This window comes from Blennius ocellaris (genome assembly GCF_963422515.1).
Source record: "Blennius ocellaris genome assembly, chromosome: 15".
Lineage (NCBI taxonomy): Eukaryota > Metazoa > Chordata > Actinopteri > Blenniiformes > Blenniidae > Blennius > Blennius ocellaris.
In genome coordinates, this window is record NC_137664.1 from 20777982 (window position 1) to 20792055 (window position 14074).

The 14074-nt window shown below is 41.0% G+C and overlaps 1 protein-coding gene across 2 annotated transcripts in view; it reads right to left on the minus strand.

Annotated features, from left to right (window-relative positions):
• Positions 1-14074, minus strand: part of stxbp1a (syntaxin binding protein 1a) — a gene marked incomplete at its 3' end in the record, with an annotated part of 35818 nt that overhangs the window by 14547 nt on the left and 7197 nt on the right. For both annotated transcript variants that reach the window (XM_080510019.1, XM_080510018.1), the window contains exons 2-6: positions 4135-4184; positions 3363-3444; positions 3180-3256; positions 2791-2869; positions 2170-2273 (exon numbers count right to left, since the gene is read on the minus strand). In XM_080510019.1, coding sequence (XP_080366145.1) covers positions 2170-2273; positions 2791-2869; positions 3180-3256; positions 3363-3444; positions 4135-4184 — 392 coding nt within the window. The remainder of the gene's footprint in view (positions 1-2169; positions 2274-2790; positions 2870-3179; positions 3257-3362; positions 3445-4134; positions 4185-14074) is intronic.

Below are 14074 nucleotides of genomic sequence, written 5' to 3' on the forward strand. Positions count from 1 at the left end.
GTTGCTATAGGCCACGGCCCACTGTGTGTTTGTGGGCGTGTGTGTGTGTGTGTGTGTGTGTGTGTGTGTGTGTGTAGGTCCTGGCACATCCAGTTGGGGGCAGGAGTGCAGCGTCGGGCCTTTTGAGGTGGGGGGTGGCTGTGACACAGCGATTGGCCCTGAGCAGAAAACCACTGACTCTGAATTAATCATAGTCGACAGGAGTGAAGCAATGCATTGTGGGCCATGGCAGCATCTTTCGACAGGAGGGACGGGCAGAAGTGAAGATATGGGAGATAGAGAGGGGGGAGGCGGGGGAAGGAGGGAGGAAGGGAATTTTGGGTGAAAAATGGTTGGAGGAGGGGAAGTACTAAATATAAATATGAAAGAAAAAAAAAAACCCTCAAAAACGAGCGACGTGCAAAAGCAGGGATGGCGGAATGGCGGCATGAAAACATGAAGCAAAGGGACGGAGCGTGAGGGAGAGGAGGAGGGGAGGCAGGTAGGAGGGGGAAGATGTTCCAGATGTTTCTGGAACAATCCGGCTGTAAACAGCAACCGCTGACTCAGCAACAACGAGCCGCCACACGACTGTGCTTCTGTCTCTTCTGTCTCTGACTGTTTTCCTCCATCCCGCCTCCGACAACCAACAACCTGGCGTTTCTCTCCCAGTCAGCGTCGCTCTCGCCCCCACCTGTCCTGATCAATCCCAGCCGCCTCGGCTCCATTTCCTCCCTCCACATCCTTCCTTCCCTCCTCACCGCCTCAACAATCAAATCAAAACAGAAACAAGAAGCGGCTCGGCTTTCATCGCTCTTTTCTCTCAATCTCAAACACAAAAGCGACACGCCCGACAGCATCTGTTGGCATTAATACTTCAACTCGACAGTCGTTTCTAGGACCGTGTGACACATCTGAGCTGCTTTAACAGCCCCGCGTGACTGAAGCACTCCTGAGGCAGTGTTTGTAAAAGTAGCAGGGGGTACAAGTCGTGTTTCTCAAACATTTTCCCCCTTTTGATTACTGAGTAGAACTCAAATGCACATTTTAACGAGCGGCACATTTCCATTACTGACACTGTCACTCAGGGGGTTTAAGTTCTAAAACAAACTTCAAGACAAAACCAGAAGTATACCAACACCATTGCAGTCTCCAGATGTGGGCGTGAATTTAGGTTTGAGCTTTTTGTTTTTTTTCAGAGCTGATGTGAGAAACGACCTCATCGTTTTCGGTCAGACGCTCAAGGCAGGGAAAGTTTGAGGACCGTTGTCACAATAGACAATGTTTTAATGTTGTTTTTAAAGCACGTAGCAGGTTGCGACGTTCTGCTACAGTGTTCAATCTGGAACGGGCGCTCGGTGCAGCGCCCAACTTCGCCGACGCCACATGTGTCACCATAGAAACCAATAGATTACAAGGTTATTCGATCCACCATGCCACTCCTTCCTAACATCATCTGTCACAGCCAAAGATTTCGACGAAAATACGACCTTGACCTTTGAACCAATCGCTCTCAAAGTTTAATGGAATCATCCTTCGATGAAGACGAACCCTCCCAGGACATTTCCAGCAATTTGGGTCAAGAGCTTTGTAAAAAATTGGTAACATACATACCAATAAATCCCCCAAAAAACAACATAACATTCTATTCTAACTTTAGTGGGTGAAGGTAATTAAGTTGTGCTGTGTTTGTGAATGTAAAATATCGTTAGATGCATCCAAAACTGTTTTCTGACGTGTTTTTGTAGATTTTTTTTTTTTTTAATGGCATCATTCTTCGCAATTGGAAAGAAGCATAATGTAATTAGTGTTTGTTTTTATGCAATAAGCGATCAATGATGATGTAACTGTTCCGAACAAAACATATTTGACTGTGAAATTCCTGAGGAACGTCACCAAAACGTGCCAGCTAACAAGTGACGGTCATTTATTTTACTAAAAGCTTATGATTCAACCCTCGGTTCAAAAGAGTTGGTCGATCAGTTTAATTTATAGAGTTCTTGAAAACACAAAGATGCTTTGCAGGCAGTCTGAAGGCACAATAAATGAGAAAAGGCTTAGTGGCAAAAAAAAATACCTTGATGGCAGTGATCGCCATGGAAACCTGAAAACTGATAACTGAGGTTAAACAATATTTTTTAAATGATCGATCGCAGTAAAGCAATTTTTCTAACAGAGTCCTGTGTTCACCTGAGACTCGTAGGGCAAGAAGGCGATGTTGATCTCCGTCAGAGTCTTTGTGGATTTGGATGCGCGGCTTTTCACCAGCTCGTTGAAGAGAGGATCCGGGCAGGCTGGGAGAGGACACACAAACCAGTTACTACTTCATCTTTGAAAGATGCAACATTTCAATTTTCTCTTTCATCTTAAAGCAAAATGTGTGTTCAGTCACAGAGGGATGAAATTCAACAATCAAATTGTCATTTCAATGACTCAGAGAAGATGTTCGCAAGCTGGAAACATTGCTGATATTCCTGAAATCTTCAGCTGTTCTTTCAAGATAATCCAAAACCCAAAATATAATTTTGTACATCGAATCAGAGAAAACTTTTAAACAGGACTTAAATATCTGATGCCGTCAGGTGACGGTGGATGTGTCAGGGCACATCAGTCAGAAGCAACGGAAACACTGCCCAGAGGAAACAAAGACACTGTTTGAGCTCTTTAATGATCTTTAATGATCACAGTGTAAAGTAGTCAAGAACTCCAGAGCAGTACTAGCATCCTTCCTCGAACTGGTACTGATAATATTCCATGAACAAAACAACCGAGGAAATGGAGATCAAACAATCGTCTTTTGTGTGTACTCACAGTCAGTGAAGAAGACGTGGGCAGCCTTGTATTTAGCTGAATGAGGGTCTTTAAAGTCCCCGATGAGGGTGTGGACCGACTGACGGGACACAAGTACAGAAAGTCAAGTGTTTTAAGGATTTGAGGATCACGTTCTCATTGTGTAAGCAGTCGCAGAACACTGAGTAAGAGGCTTCGCCAAAAAGATGACAGACGACGACAAACAGACAAGGAGCACTTCGGTCAGTGGCTCCGAACACCAGAACACAACCAAGGCTTTGTAATCTTACTTGACATGGTTGCTGTAGCCCCCCCCCACCACCACCACCACCACCACCACCACCCCAACCCCCGACCCATCCCCAACCATCACCCGCACTAATCCATCTCTGGCTCCGCCCCCAGCGTACCTTCTCTGTGGGTGTAATCAGGTAAATGGCCTCCAGGCTGGGCAGAGGCTCTCGTCGTTTGTTGATGTCTTCCACAACTAGAAGAAGTTAAAAAAGAAAGAAAGAAAGAAAGGAAAAAAACAAGTGAATGTGGCGTTTCCCTGTCAGACAGAAGCTGTGTGAGATGAAGGAAGCAACTCTTACTGGTGATTCCCTCTGTCATGATGTCTGTCATCTTGCAGCAGGAGGACAACATCCTCATGCTCAGCTGGTCCACGATCAGCGCCTGGCCACACACACACACACACACACACAAAAGATGACGTGATGAGAAGACGTCATTTATGACTCTTTCACTCACCTCATCGTGTTTCATTCTTCTTTCTCTGGAATTCAACTCTAAAGGTATTGATTTACTACTATTACCAGATATAACCACATTTCTATTAAAGAGGTCATATTATCCAGCTTTTGAACACTTTCACATGGTCTCATTAGTCTAAAAATGTTGCATTTAAAGTTTATTTCCCCAAATCCAGCTTTTGCTTGATTTTCCTCCATTTGCATATTGGATCAAAGCAGCTACATTCAGAATCTGCTGTGTCTGTGTGAGCTGGACTGGCAAGATGGACACACATGTCCATCTTGGGAAGAGGAGGAAGTACTTCCTCTCATGGCGCCATGTGCCAGAGCACAGCTGTCTGATTGTGGGAGGAGTCAAAGGGGAGGAGCCTACCTTGATTGGGATTGGCTAAACCACCGATGACACTATACAGGGTTTGACTTCTGATTTAAAAAATGAAAAAGCCAGGGAGAGAGAGGACAGACTTTTTTAAGTTCTGTGGTGTCATGCCAGGTATGGGGATGATTATTACTGTTGGAAAACCATGAGAAGGTGAATTTTGTCTAATAACACCCCTTTAAGTCTCTCAATTTTGGTCACAATCGATTAAAAAGTTGATTTAAATGAACTCACTTTCCATTCTCCCTTCTTCTTCACCTTCTTGATGACATCATTCATAATCTCTGTGAAAGAAACAGAAAGCTTCATTATAAATCCGAGAGATTAATGGAGAAATGATAAACACAGAGGTTTCAAGGCATTTTGTCGGCTTGGAGCGGCAAACTCTAACTGTATTACACTTTTACACTTTTACAATGATGCTTTTATTTGGATTGTGATAAAACAGCACTTCTGCAAATCAGGCAAATCTCATCTGAATACCTGTATAAACCAGAAATACAATACTTTGAGAAATACATAAATAAATACATAAGAAAGTAGTGGAATATGTGTATATTATTGCAACAAATACTTTCAGTTTATATTAAGATATACTTTAAGGTTATATAGTTTTACCAAGTGCTTTATACCCTTTTCATGCGATCAAGAACAAAATATTAAGACTGCATCACAAATGTTGAGCTGCAGCTTAAATCTAGTTTTTTTTTTCCCAACCAAAACATATTGTGAATATTGTCATGGAGAAAGAACAAGGTATACTAAAAATAAGAATTAGGCAATTAAAGTGAACTGAAATGCTACAAAAAGTTGTGATGTAGTTTCATCACTCAACAGATTTCCAGGCTAAACTAAATTAATCGTACTGCCTAAACCATCACAGTCCATCACTTTGCTTCGAAAGTACATTTTGGCTTCGAGAACGTGATTTAAATCACCAAACTGAGTTGAAAAGTCCAACAATGTGCCTCAACAATGTGCAAAAGGCCAAAATGTCCTGCAACAAGGTGACTGACGACAGACTGAATCCTGCAGGGTCAGACGCCAAAACACAAACAAGTGATTTGCTTTTTTTTTTTTTTTTTAGCATAAATAATCCCATCATGTTCATCAATGCATGTTGATGCTCCAGTGCCGTGATTGGCCTGATCGCTTTGGCCGCCATCTGCCTATCCGTACCAACATTAATCTGTTTATGGTGATTTACTGGGAAGCCACACCGATACTGAAGGATTACCACAGATTAAGAGATTACAGAACACACACTGAATGCAGACCAGCGGTGTGTTTGTGCTGGTCAAAATAATAAATAACACAGGATGTTGTAGATTTTACAAATTGTCGTTATTTTTCTTTACAATATCCCACTTCATTCTGAAAATGACACACCACTAAAAACTTAGAGGCAGATCAGATTCAATAAGCAGCAACAATGTCAACGAAAAAAATACGTATTGAAAAATGTATTGAGTAGTATGATAAAATTAAATATAATGAAATTTAATATTTATATCCTACTTCTATGACTTTTACAGTAGATTGACTTATTGGACTATAATACGTTTGAAATACTCATTACTTTTAAGCATTAATAACAGTAAACACATACATTTTGGTTAAATACATTTACAATATCATTATTTTTTTAATCTATATTAATCGCGTTGCATTTTGCGTGAGCAGACTGAAGAAAGGAGGGACTATAGCTGCACGTAATGTGTTTGTTAAACACCTTCAACAGTTCATGTAAACAAAAAAATGCGGTCTTTCTCAAAACAAGCCTTCGTCCGCCTTCATGTTCATGTTACTCCTTCAAACAGCGACTAAGACAAACAAAGTTGTTGAGGAGAGCCGAATGCTTCTCATTTACAATGTTGCTGCAGCTGAGAGCAGAATCCACACTATCGTCTGCTTCACGTTAATGTTGCACTATTTTTAATCAGATTGGTCATTATGATGGATTAATCCACGTTCACTTATACCAATACTCACAAAGGTTGCCAGGAGAAAGATACATCATCAACGCAACACAGTGCTGATGCTCAGGTTTGTTTGTAAAACCTGATTTCATCAGGGGAATAATGCTGGATGTTTTATGTCCTGTGATTTAGTGCAAGAACCACCAAGGATATTACAAAGTACAGCTAGATTATCTTCAGAATGCACTGAAAGTAACAGAAATTATGCTTGAAACGACACTATTGTATGTTTGCAATAATGTATTCTACCAAATGGAGAGCAAAACAGGATAAACAAAGGCGCTGGATTACAATGTGGCCCAAAGCTGAAGCTCCAAATGTCCCTCAAGGTTACTATTTCAGGACACTACAGGTGGATTCAAGTTTACAGCCTGGTGGACTTCACACTCACATTTACAATGTGCTCTCAGTCACTCGTTCATACTAACAGACTACGATCGCTGCAGAGGTGAGCACATGAAATCAAATTACATCTGTAAAGCTTAAAGGTGGAAATATTGAAGTTATTGAACTTTAACATTAACTTGTAGTTTAACTTCTGGCGACAAGAATAATCTCATTTTCGGCAACAATCCAGATGCTGTTATGAGGATGACTTTGGCTTTTTGACAAGGCTGATGGTAACTTGAGGTTCTGACCCCCCCCCCCCCCCCCCGGCAGCACTCAGCAGGATTGATAGACAGGATGAAGACAGGGTGCAGGGGAAATCCAGGGAAGGACAAAAAGACAGAATGAGAACGAGTCTAGGAACATTAGAAACACCCCAGACGGCTTCTCCTGCGAGTCAGACGAACCACGTCTGACCTCCTGTGGGACACCAGGTCTTGGAATAGCAGGAATATTCTCAGTAAACCGGCAGAGAGATTCCTCGACTCAGCTTCAGCCTATTTCCAGCTTTTATGTCCCGCTCCGTCTGCAAATCCAGCAAAGTCAGCAAAAAACAGGCTGAGAGTTGCTGCTATTTTATTGTATGTGGTACCCTCTTACACCAGAGGCAAAATAATGCAGGTTGAGCTTTTATTCCTTAAAAGTATCGTTGTGTTCCATGTCGGATTGACCTCCGACCTCAGGATGAAACTCTTCAGCAAACAAAGCAGCAGTGAGGAAATCCGCCGCTGCTTTCTCTCTTCCTCTGCTGCAGCTGGGCCTGTAGCGACGCTTCAACGACGTCGACTACTTGATTCTAAAAAAAAAAACGTCAATGTCAAATCCGTAAGTCGCCGCGTTGCCACGCCCACTCGCCTGACCAGTGACCAAAACAAGCCAGCATGGAGGACGAGACTCGTCTCCAACCAGCTCTCAGGCTGAGCAGCAACCCGCCGCCCCACATTGAAGGTGTGGGGAGACGTTAAACCCGCCATGGGCGTCAAGCTAGAGTTATTAGCAGTCTTTGTACGATGGCGCTAGCATGTCACACCAGCACAACTTCTACGTGGAGCGTTTGAAGCGGAGGCGTCTCGTTGTTACTCGTGACGCTGGAGAACAGAAGTAATTAACGTTACTATCATCAATGTTTGCTAAATTAATTTACTTTCAATTGTGCAACGTGAGTTTGAGCCCTGCGCACTTCGGTGGTGCTAGCTAACTGTGTTTGTTTGGTTACTGTTAGTAGCTAAACAGTTATGTTCAGCTAACGTTAGATAGAAATAGCATATGATGCTGGCATGAATGGTAACGGTGGCTAGCTTACAGCTAACTGAACACCGCTATCTAGTTACAAGCACCACCACAGTGTAGCGCTGCTCGCTACGGTAGCAAGCAGATTGTAGTGACATTAGACGTATCGGTTCAACGTTAAGTTTGACAATTCATGATTAGCGCTAGCTCAATCTCGTTGTGGTCGTTTCCCAGTGAAACCTGTTATTAGACTGACGGTTGCCAGCTTAGTATCATGATTCACTACACCAAAGTTAGTTCACCAATGCATGTCAAATAACGGAGCCAAGGCAATGTTAGAATAGTCCACTAGTCCATTAAATAATCGCCTGAATAATCATTTAAAAAATAATCGTTCACCCCTCAGCCCGAGCTGTGTTTCCTCCTCTTCTGTCGTCTTCTGATAAATGAATGAAATGATCTTTTCTGAGTGCATTCATTTCTTTGACAACCTCCGACTCATTACATTTGATTATAAATCAAACCATAACTTCAGGGTTGCTACTCGAGACGCACAATGATAGAAAACAAGGTGATACATGAAAATATAAAAATATTCACAGGATGAATTGAAAAGTCCATCTATGAAGGTCACGTCATTGTTTCTGGTGAAGGAGCAGCAGTGTAGAAGCTCGGGGAAACAAGTTCTCAAAAGTTTTTGAAGAGACAATCTGTACATCAGCACAAACATTCAAAATGCATTTTAATCACATCCACTGACAGTGATTTCATTTAATTATCCTCAGTTGAGCCTGATGTTCCTGGAAAGTGGATTGACCCTGGAGTTTCACTCTGAAGCCTGAATGTAAGGTCTGTTAAATGACTGAGGGGTAATGACATTAAAACTATAACAAAATCATCTCCCGATTTTTCAAATTAGATGAAATAGAAAATAATGTGTCGCCACAGCAAACTTTCCTAACTTTCCCCAGGAGGAGACACAACGTGGACTTTTCCTCTCTGACCTCCTGAATGAAGCAACAATACAGGAACACACCAGTTCAGACAGAAGGGAAGGGACCTGAACAAACACACTGCAACAGCTGTGTCAACCGAACACACACACACACACACACACACACACACACACACACACGCACACACACGCACACACACACACACACACACACACACTCACACACACACACACTGCAGAGGCTTTTCCGCCGCCAGTTTAACAGGATACAACATCCTCGTGGTCAGACTTGGACAAAAGACTTGTCAGCGACTACAAAGACCAAAAACATGTATAGATAAATTACTTTAAATGCATTTCTTTTCCCCCATTGTATCTTTTCAAATCAAAAACAAACCACACATCATCTTCATTCCTGATCCCTGTAGAGATTCTAGTGAAGTCTTTTGAATAAAGTCAGTGGAAAAACATAATAAACAATGTCATCACACTCTTTCCATATCCCCCATATGGCTGTTCTGTGTGCTTTTTGTTGTTGTTGTTGTTGTTGTTGTTGATGATGATGATGATGATGATGATGATGATGATGATGATGATGATGATGATGATGTTATTATTAAGATATGTAAACTGCCACACAAAGCTTTACGTCTGACTTGCTGAGCATCTCCAGGAAGTTTTGGATAGGGCCCAAAGGAGCAGTACCACTAGAACCCCGTGGGGGCAGTGTTGAGAATCAGAAGTGATTATCAGTATTATTGTCAACTTCTTTCTTATCTTTAAAAAAAACCAAAACAAAACCTTCTTCTTGGTATCAAGCCCATATTTTCATTTAGAACAATTGATTGAGGCCAGATGCTCATTGAAACACACCAGACTCATAGAAGTATGAAGTCAGTGACATTTACACAGTGTAAAGCACCTTCACATCTGTGGTGTTCCGTCTGCTGCTCCGAGCTGCAGCTACCAACAAACACACACTCTGAACCTGAACGACACCATGCAGCCATACTAAAGGTCATACTCATTGAAGGTCATTTGTAACGTCCTCGTTACTCAGTGTATCAGGTATGAAACTTAAAATATTTGTAAAACCGCAGTCGTTCTCTTGGGAGTATTCAGAACATAATTTATTCTGGGTCACTGACACTGCTTGATGTTTTCCTTCACTCATTTGACCATTCCAACAAAATGACTGCCATTTTTAATCCCTAATGATTGTTGTGAATCCACTTTTCATGTAAATCATATGAATTCTTTCAGTTTTGTTCTGCACAAAGGCTCCTTAACTCTAATTTAAATTTAAAAAAATTAAATCTACATTTATTTCTAATTTAGTTTACCTTATTTCATCCCACTTAATCTTAATTTGTTTTGGATATATCACTCTTTTATTTCCTTTTAAGAATTTTGTGACATCAATAAATAATTGTGGCCACAATATATACTAATATATGCTATCTACACAATACATACATAAATGTTTTCTGTTGTAAAATTTCTAAATACAGGTAATAGTACTTAAGTACTTAAGAAATGAGAGACTTCATACACTTTAACTACATAATGAGCATTTAAGCGTAAACTGAAGCTCCATTAAAAAGATGAACTGAGAAAGCAAAATAACAAAAGTTTTTTTTGAGAAATAGATCAAACTTCCACCAGACTCTTAAAAACCTGGTATTGACGTGACACTGATGCCATCAGGTGGAGCGCTGGACTGTTTGTGCTCCAGCTGAGGAGGCTGATGTAATCTCCTCCACACTGAGCGGCAGCCAGGAGCCCACAGTTTCTCCCTCCGCCCACCGGTTCTCCCCCTTCGGGGATTTTCACCTTTGAGTACATGACCCTTTTTTTTTTTTTTCCTCTGGATCCCGACTTCACAGCAGCGTCACTCCCGAGAGAATCTGCCCCTCCTGAGCTTAAAGAGACAGACTCGCCCATCAGCGACTGCCTTCTCTCCTCTACAAAGACATTTAAGTCCCCCATCACCACATCTTCTCTGAGGTCGTTCCTCCATCCTATAAACCCACCATTCCTCCTCCTCACATGTCCAAACCATTTCAGCTTGTTCATTTTTAATCCTGGTAACGCCCAATGGAAATCTCAACATCTTCCAGGGTTTAACACAAGCGCCTCGGTCTTCAAAACAAACATTAGAGCAGGACTGTCTTGTGAACCTTCTCGGCCATACGCTTTTAATTCAGGGCTGTCAAACACATTTTACTTCAATTTCCATACACGTCCCAATTTCACCTTGAGTGGGCCGGACCGGTAAAACAGTGCCATAATGACCTTTAAATTTAAATGACATTTTAAAGATTTTCTTTGTATATATGATGAAATAGTCTCTATTTTTTCCAAATTTGGACCAAAAATTACAACAATCTCAAAATAAAAGCCATTTTAATGATGCAAAATACAGTGAAATATAAAAAAAAAAACATCTATAGTGGCTGCATGTTGTTACAAACCCATCCTGACAGCATCGCTTTGAAGCTAATGCTAGTTTGGTAGCAATAAGGTAACCGTTGCTCTCTTATAAGCTCTCGTTTTGGCCACAGTCTTTACGTTCGACACCCATGTTTTAATTGATTTATGAAAATATAAATACACAGTGCCTGTTGAATGTTTCCTGCTCAGCAGTTTTACACAAAACAACATAAGCAATTGCAGTTGCATTTTCTTAAAATGTTCAAATACTTTATGTACTTTACTTTGTCAGTGTTTTCTGTCACAGAATCAATGTAACGATGTTCTACTTTCATAGTATTAGTTGCACAACTGCCACTGCTGGCAATTATTAGGTTAGAACACTGCTTTAGTGGCGTTAGAGAAAATAAATGTCAATAACACTTTGAATGTAGTGTCAGTTCTCAGTGGAGTTAATGTCAACCAAGCTGTCTAGAGTTTTCAATGGAGGACACAAACAGCTCTAACAAAACGCTGTCAACAATTATTTAATTGATGATTAATAAAAAAACAAACAAAAAACCCCCCAAAACATCTGCTTCTTAAAAATTCACACGAAAAACACGAGGAGAGTAACAGACTTGGTGCAACGAGGTTACGAGACAGCGAGGTTACGAAACAGGAAAATGGGTGAGAGTGAGTGTTGGGTAAATAGCTGCATTATGCTACAACCCCCATTATCATGGGAAAAGTCGTTAGTCCCTTCAGCTCAATCCCCAAATGGCACGAGACTCACATCTGAATCTAAAAGTCGACACTCATATGTAGGGTGACTTTAGTGTTGAACTGGGATTTCAAACTGTATGTAGCCAGATTATCATATTTTCCAGACCGCAAGTCTCACGTTCTTTAGTTCTTTTGGCTGGTCACACGGCTTATATCAAACAATTACTTATATATATATATATCTAAAGGTACCGCACATTTTGGACCACTAAATGTCACTGCATGACAACAGAATGCTGCAACAGTACCACAGTGTTCAACTGACGGAGCGAGGAAGACGTGGCCGTAAAGAAAAACCTACGCACACAATTTGAACCAAAAATGATCAAATGTGGAGCAGAAAGAGTTGAAAATCCTGCAAGGGACTGAAGAAAAGTAGAGAAACTGTTCCAGTGATGGAGAAAACAAAGAACACTTAATCAAGAGCCTGACAGCCAGTGCTGAGGAACAAATTCCCAGAAGGATCTGGAAAAGCAGGTTTATTGAAAGTAGCTTATACACCAATGCAACTTGCGTTTTTTTCTCTTCTCGCGATGTTGTTTTACAGACGCAACATTGGTCCCTTTTCCATGCCACATTTCAAGTAAAAACACGTGACACAGGTGATTTCATTTCAGAAAAGTTTCTTATTTACACGGCAACTTTTTGAATATGATGTACCCGGTATACTAACACAGAACAATGTAGTTTTCCTGTATGGATAATTGTGGTTGCTGTTGGTTTTGTTTTTAATGAAAGCACACACACGCACGAGTACAAGGAGTTTCATATGGACAGACTGCAATGTTGCATTGATGAACTGAACGGATGTACCGACTACCAACACAGGAAGATCTCACCTGAGAATATTCATAAGTCAACTGCATGATTATAACAGGAAAAAGAAATGTAGCAGCAACAACAAATCCCCAAAGACTGAACATTTGATCTCCTGAAGTCATTTATAATAATATGGAAGGACAATGCAAGATTTTAGTTACATTCTGTGGAAATGAGCCGCGAGCCATTTTCTAATATTGAACCTAATTTCATAGACGAGCGAACATTAATGTTGGTTTATCAATGGTAGCAGCAATGAAATACATGTGTTTTCTGCTGTTTTTCGTCCACTACGACTCAGAGAGCAGGCTTCTAGCCACAGAAGGTGTGCTGCACTGTAAAATAAGTGGACGCCATCAAGGTGGGGTAGCATGAAAACACGCTTGACCAGAATAAAGACCAAAGACCAGAAATCAAGAAACTCTTAACAGAACCAAACCGCAGATCATGAGAATAACACAACATAACGACCTCAAGCTGCACGTAGGAGGAGGAAAGCAGAGTGGGAGTTTGAGGAAGAGTTGGAATACAGCATCCATTGGAGCCAAAAGTCAGGGGGGTCAAAGGTCAAAGGCTGTGGAGGCTGATAAGGACTGAGGGGCATTAAGACAAAAATAGAAAACCTGTGACGACTCTTTTCCACGAGCCGCTCTGACGCTTCTGGGAGGAAACTTACAGGGGCCCGTTTCCTGAGCTACGAGCATTCTGATGGTCTGAGGGAGTGAGGTCTGGACCCTGTGTGAGCTTTCATTCATTCATTCATTCATTCATTCATTCATTCATTCATCAGATGTTCAAGAATCATATATGATCATATTGGTCAAACATGGCCATTGGCCAGAAAGTGTAAAAAACTTTGTTTACTCAGAACCAAAAGTATAAAGTATAAAAAAAAATTAAAAATGGTGGCACTCTGTTGTGTGAAGTCGTGTGTCCAAATGCTATTTTGTTGATTCGCTATTTGGTTTGAAGCCTACAGTGATCAGTCGAGATCTGCTTTGTAAAGATTATTGTAGCTACTATCCTATTATGATGATATTGCTGTACTTTAGCCGACCTGCACTGTAAAAATGAAGTTTTACACTTTTTACATTCACGTGTCAGACAAAAAGGGAAACGAGCTGTTGGACTCTAGAGCTTGTTGAGGTTGTTACGTCGTCACAGAAGCTCGGATAAGTTCGTCTTTCCAGTTTCATTGTGAACACCAGTGCATCATATTGAATGTGTACACTGTGTACACACTGTGTACCAAAGGATTCATTCTCGTTAACTGTGCAGTATCTAATCTGTAGTATTGTCTGTTTTACCTAAAAAAAAAACATTTTTTAAAGCTACTGTGTGTGTTTTGTTATCATAAACAAAACCTTGAACGATTTCAGTAAATCCCTCTCATCATTCTACACCAAATAATCCATTTTCACCACATTTTTGGGGGTTTATTGCTAAAAGCAAACGATGTTTGAACAACGTCCAATTCACGGTGACTTCAAATGAGGTCACCTTAACAAATGGCAGCTGCTTTTAAAAGAGGACTTTTCCTACTCTGGCCAGGGACTTGGGTTTCTGTGACAATTCATCACACAGAGACAGAAGCAGAAGGATGTTT